Consider the following 6,196-nt stretch of genomic DNA (forward strand, 5'->3'; position numbering starts at 1 on the left):
TTAGCGCTTGTTATAATATATTGGAATCGTCCCTAGATGTATTATGGTCCTCAGGGCCAAGGACTGTGTTTTATTTGTTATTCCCAACATCTAACCAGAGGTTCTGCTACATACGAAGTGTTCAATGAATGCTTCTGCTGTGTCACAGGATTTCCCATCAGTCCTTTTGTCTGTTTATTGCCAGAGGCCTTTGGTGCCCTGATATTCTCTCTTCAGTTAGGTAACAGGAAGCAAAGATCCCCAGCAGAGAGGGAACCCTGGGGCTCTCTCCTTTATCCTTGGTCATAACTGTCCAACTTCAAAATAAATCCTGTAACACACCTAGTCACCAGGCTTATCATACTCTCAAAAGGTGTTTGATGTTTTCAGTTGTAGCACAAAAAAAAGAGTACTTGCAGAAGAAGTAACTACCATGCACCATTTGAGTGGTGGACAAGCAGCCCCAATCCAAGGGAAGGAAGCCTCGGCTCACCTGCTGTAAATGGCACCAGCCATTACTCAGGACTGGGAATGTTCCTGTTGCACAGAGTGCTGAGATACATTTCAGTGGGCTGATGTTCCGGAGGAAGACCCAGTAATACCAAGAGTGCCATTTATGGCTTAGAAACTATGCATTTTTAGATTTTGTTGTTGTTGTTAGAGATTTTATTTTTAAGTAATCTCTACATCCAACGTAGGACTCAAACCCACAGCTCCCAGATCAAGAGTCACATGCTCCACCAACTGAGCCAGCCAGGCATCCCTGCATTTTTAGATATTTATTTATTTATTATTTAAGTAATCTCTACACCCAACATGTGGCTTAAGTCATTACCCCGAGATCAAGAGTCGCACACGCTTCCAATTGAGCCAGCCAGACATGCTGCCCACCACCGAGTATTACAGCAGCTCACACCTGAGATACCAGGATGAGTCTACGCTGAGAACAATGAAACCAAGAAGTGAGGGGAAAAAAAATGTTTTGAGCCAGATCTAGATTGTTCTACCACTAAAATACTTAGGCAGTGATAAGCACGGGTCTAAATGATTTGACTTTTCTAACAGTCTGGCTGAAAATCAAGGAGACAAAACGGGATGAAGCAGAAGCAGATATTTTTAAAAATTCAAATTAGGAAAATTGAAAATGAATGAAATCCCACCTGAAATCAGCTAGAGACTTGGAGACCTGTTCCGCTCAAGCCCATTTAACACAATGCAATACAAATTAAATACACTGCACATAAAATGCATCCGACCCTTCCTATCGAATTGTATGAATCTGCATAAAATGGGCTTTCGGCAGTTGTCCCCACCATCAAGAAAAGGAGGGGGAGGATTGTTATAAATCTCATTATTTTCCTAATTAAATAACCCTGGCTTCAAATGGTTCAATTTGCAGTTTAGGAAGGATTATTTGCTAATTGACACTGAATCAGAACAGGTGCCATTGTGTTCACAGCTTTTAAGCTATTGGGATTTTTACATCTGGATGCCAGAGCTAATCAGAAGGCATTTTCTCTCTTTTCTATCTGTCTTCACTATCTGAAGCAGAGTTTAAAGCTTCTCAGGGTATTTTGTAACTCATTAGTTTTTGGCATCCTCTATAACCATATTGGCCAATATGATTCATTCTTTCTTTGAGCACAATTAGCTGTGAAAACAGATCTTAGAACAGACTCCCTCCACCCGCAAAGGATTACTGAAGGTAGGAAATGCAGGTGATTATCAGAGTTTGCCTTTGATACACACATCCTGCTCTTCTGCTAACCCTTTGAACTAACTTTGATATGCAATAATTAAGAGGGATTCAACCCCTGGAGGAGAAGCCGCTGTGGCCCTGCCCCTTCTCTCTTTCTATTGAATCCTTGTTTTGAACTATTGATCAAACAGATTTAAAGGGATTTGTTGAAGCCTGTGTGCGGTAAGGAGGAAGGAAATGAAGGAGGAGGGGGGTGGAGAGAGATGAGGGGGCACATCTGGTATAAATAGTTTCACACACCTTACTGGGACGAAGATTTGCTTCTCCTTCAGGAAAAGCAGTTCCAGACAACCTTGAAGGGTTTCTGTTTTGCTCTCTTGGGGGTGTAGAGCAGCCCAGTTTGGAGAACGCGGAGAGGCGATTAAAGGATGGCGGTGGTGGTCTTGCTGGGGCTCAGCTGGTTCTGCGCCCCCCTGGGAGCTCTAGTTCTGGACTTCAACAACATCAAGAGCTCTGCCGACGTGCACGGGGCTCGGAAGGTAAAGTGCCACTAAGGGAGCAGGGGGCAGTTCACGGGGGTAAGGCTCACCGACGGGCAAGTTGGCAAACGGACGCAGGGTTGATGTGACCCACTAGAGGAAAAACATCAAATAGGAATGGCACAAACACCAGCACTGCATGTGGCTCAGCTTCTCGAGGGAGTAGATAGACATCAAAAATCTCATCATCATCTGTAAGACACACATGGGAAGGCATTTTCTTCCATTTTCACAGAGTGCAAGAAAATGAAATCCTGAGTTTTAAAAGTAGGACAAGTAGCATTTCGAACACAACCTTTGCAGCACATAGGTTTCGTCAGTGGAGATTTGATCTCCCCTTTGTGGGAGAAAACCAATTATACTGAAAAATTAAGGTGCCACCGAGGGTCTTTCGCTGCATGCAAAGTGCCACTATGACTTGGCTTCCTCCACCTTCCACTTTGGATTAGAAGTCCTCTTACATCTTGTTGGGTTCCCCAGCCCTGTGACAAGTTTTTCCTTGCAGGGTTCACAGTGCCTGTCTGACAAGGACTGCAGTTCCAGAAAATTCTGCCTCAAACCCCAAGATGAGAAGCCATTCTGCGCTACGTGTCGTGGGTTACGAAGGAGGTGCCAACGTCAGGCCATGTGCTGCCCTGGGACGCTCTGCGTGAACGGTAAGCTATCGTAAACCCTTGCAGCACAGCGTGGCTCCAAGAACAGTGGTTTTCCACTGAAAACAGCATCTGAGTCTCATAGGCTAGAATATTCCAAGATAGGCACTCTCTGAAGGTCTCTTGGATTCATGCTTGAAGGCATTTATGCAGCTGCCTTTTCTTAATGCAAAAAAATAATTTATTTCCTGGCAATAATTTTTGTCAACTTAGAGATAATGATTTTAAAGGAAGGGTTCAAGATGGAATCTTTCAAATTCTTTCATTTTCACTTGGATTCCACTAATTACTTAACTACTTTCCTTGCCATATGTGCATGTAAATATTTAGTGCATATGTCCCAGAAATCATGAAAGTTATATATAAACTGAAGGCAGGGGTACTGCCAAACTACGTAACAGTGTAATAATTAGCATGTCTGTGGTCGTAATCCTTGAAGTTAATAACTCTAACCACACCTGCTTGTCTCTCAGATGTTTGTACAACAATGGAAGATGCAGCGCCAATGTCGGAGAGGCAGATCGATGACCAAGATGATGTGCACACAAAAGGAACAACTGAGCATCCAATTCAGGAAAACAAACCCAAAAGGAAGCCAAATATTAAGAAATCACAAGGCAGTAAGGGTAAGAGAAGCATTATGAGCACTTTTGTTTTTTTTAAAGGAAGACATTTCTTGGGGCGCCTGGATGGCTCAGTGCGTTAAGCATCTGCCTACAGTTCAGGTCATGATCTCATGGGTCCTGGGATCGAGTCCCTGCTCATTGGGAAGCCTGCTTCTCCCTCTCCCTCTGACCCTCCCCCTGCTCGTGCTCTCTCTCAAATAAATAAAATCCTAAAAAAAAAAAAAGAAGAAGAAGAAGAACATGTCCTCCTCCTAGGCTATTAAGGATAGGCTGAACCTGACTTGATTCCTCCCCACTTCAGAAACACAGAGGGATTCTGTCCTGTTTCTAATCTCTCTCCATCCACAGCTAGGAAGATCATGTAGGGAGTAGCATAAGGCAGTCAGCCAGTCAAGAGGACAGGGGACTAGCCATAATTATGAACTGGTTAGCAAAAAAATCTTTAAGTGAATTTTACACATACATGTTTGTAATTTAACAAATGGAGGTTTCCCCTTCTTGGTCTTCAGGATACAAAATAAAAGAGAAATGAAAGTAGATGCATTAGCTTCTTATTCTCAGACAAAATACAAACTTCACTAAGATGAAGCTTTTTACAAAATTGTAGTCTCAAATTCCAATCTTGGACATAAAATAATTGGAATGTCTGAAGGCAGTGAATTGGCCAGTTTGTGTCTCCAGGTTAAGCAGCCCCTTTATAAGTCATGGTCTGTGTCAGTATAAATCCCATTTAATAAAACACTGATAAGGGATACTGATTTCATTCCTCAAGACTGGAAATCTCATCTTTCTTTGAAAATGTTTTAACTTTATAAAACAAATTCTATTAGGTAGGGCTAAAATTTCCATTTCATCTACTCTTGGCATAAGATCTAGCTCTGGGAGACCTGCATGCTGCTTTTATTTTTACTTTGTGGCCTTCAGTTCTAGATCCTACACCTTCACCCCAGCTTATAAGCCCCCTACATGCCACTTTCCCCGTTTATTGCAACAGCACATATGAATCTTGTTACAGGACAAGAGGGAGAAAGATGTCTTAGAACTTTTGACTGCGGAGCTGGACTTTGCTGTGCTCGTCATTTCTGGACTAAAATTTGTAAGCCAGTCCTCCTGGAGGGACAGGTGTGCTCTAGGAGAGGGCAGAAAGATACTGCTCAAGCCCCAGAAATCTTCCAGCGCTGTGACTGTGGTCCTGGACTATTATGTCGAAATCAAGTGACTGGCAACCGACAGCACGCGCGGTTAAGAGTATGCCAAAAAATCTAAAAAGCTGTAAAGATTTCAAAATAAAGACAACTCCTTATTGTATTCAAACAGAAATCTCAGACATTAATTTAAAAATCTTTCCATAATATCTCTGTAAATAAAATCTTGTAGCAACTGGGATAGAGTGACCTAGAGCGCTGTGAGGTGCTGCCTTGTGATGAATGAAAACTGGCTTTGGCTTTTTGTCTATTTCTGCAAAGTAGTGTGATTCCACAGAAAAGTTTAATTTGATCTAGTGACTCAATTAGTTCAAATAAATCTTTACATAATTTCTGGTGAAATTCTGGTAACTGACAGTAGCTTGGGGGAAAAAAGTGATGGTCTGCAGTTAATTCTTATCTTACCAGTGAAAATTATCACAGTAAATTAAAGAAAAAAAATTTTCCTTAAAATCCCTCGTTTATATTCTTTCATTTCTTATAGGGGAAATGTCCCTTCACTACAAAATAATTTGGTTAATAAAGAAATAAAATTCAAAAGGTAGTATTTTACGTGCATTATTGTCCTCTGCAAGTTATAAAGCATTTGCACGTATTTTGTTTTCAACCGCTTTAATCATTTGATAACTTTTTACATTTTATATTTATATAATTTTAATTATATAAATATCATATTATATTACATTTTATATTTTAAATTACATATAATTTACATAATATATAATTAGTATAATTTGTATATTAAATATATTAATCTAGTTACATTAATTATATAGATTATATAATTTCAAAGCTAGGGCCTTCAAGGAGTGTTTTTACTTTCAATAGCTTTACTTAACCATTTGATAACTTTTTATATTTTACATTTATATAATGTTAAAATTTATATGACATAAATTTATATAAAATTTATATATAAAACAAATTATATAGAATATATTGATATATTAATTATGTTAATTTAATTATATACATTATATAATTTCAAAGCTAGGGCTTTTTACCTTGGAGGAAAACTAGGGCAAATAAGTGAAATTTTTGTTTGAAGTTGAAGAGGCCATATTTTGTACATATGGGCGCATATTATAAGTGGTTTTGCTTAAGGAAGCTCTTTCTCATGAATTACAACCACTTTCAGATTTCATTTAAGAGATAAGCCACACACCTATTCTTAGGTTTTAAGTATGTATGACAAAATTGAATATGGGGGCCAAGCCACCCAAAGAAAAAAATTAAATTTATGAAGGTCCCTAATTTCCAAAGAATATTGAATCATCCTCCAGTTCCCAGTCTCTGACTAATCTGTAATTAATAAATGGGAGGAAAGGTAGTAGGGTAATGTGGTTTACAGCAGAAGGGCAGAAAATGAGAAAATAAATATTCCCATTGAACATTGCTAACATCTCATCTCTTCTCTCTACTAAACCCTTAGTAAAGTGTGATCATGAACATACACGATATGTTATTTGCTAATAAAATAAGAACAAGAACATTT

The 6,196-nt window shown here is 39.3% G+C and overlaps 1 protein-coding gene across 1 annotated transcript; it reads left to right on the plus strand.

The window, feature by feature from the left end:
- Positions 1-2,106: 2,106 nt before the first annotated feature.
- On the plus strand, positions 2,107-4,762 carry DKK4 (dickkopf WNT signaling pathway inhibitor 4). Its single transcript, XM_032413257.1, has 4 exons — positions 2,107-2,217; positions 2,723-2,873; positions 3,344-3,496; positions 4,512-4,762. The coding sequence occupies exons 1-4, from the start codon at positions 2,107-2,109 to the stop codon at positions 4,760-4,762; spliced, it is 666 nt and encodes a 221-aa protein (XP_032269148.1).
- The last annotated feature ends 1,434 nt before the right edge of the window (positions 4,763-6,196 follow it).

Source organism: Phoca vitulina, unplaced genomic scaffold (genome assembly GCF_004348235.1).
Source record: "Phoca vitulina isolate PV1807 unplaced genomic scaffold, GSC_HSeal_1.0 scaffold15, whole genome shotgun sequence".
Classification (NCBI taxonomy): Eukaryota; Metazoa; Chordata; class Mammalia; order Carnivora; family Phocidae; genus Phoca; species Phoca vitulina.

What these genes read in the sequence shown, in the direction of transcription:
- DKK4 (XM_032413257.1), top strand. Translation starts at nt 2,107, where the DNA reads ATGGCGGTGGTGGTCTTGCTGGGGCTCAGCTGGTTCTGCGCCCCCCTG. An exon ending in ACGTGCACGGGGCTCGGAAG is followed by an intron (nt 2,218 to 2,722) that starts GTAAAGTGCCAC and finishes TTTTCCTTGCAG; the next exon opens with GGTTCACAGTGCCTGTCTGA. An exon ending in GAAATCACAAGGCAGTAAGG is followed by an intron (nt 3,497 to 4,511) that starts GTAAGAGAAGCA and finishes ATCTTGTTACAG; the next exon opens with GACAAGAGGGAGAAAGATGT.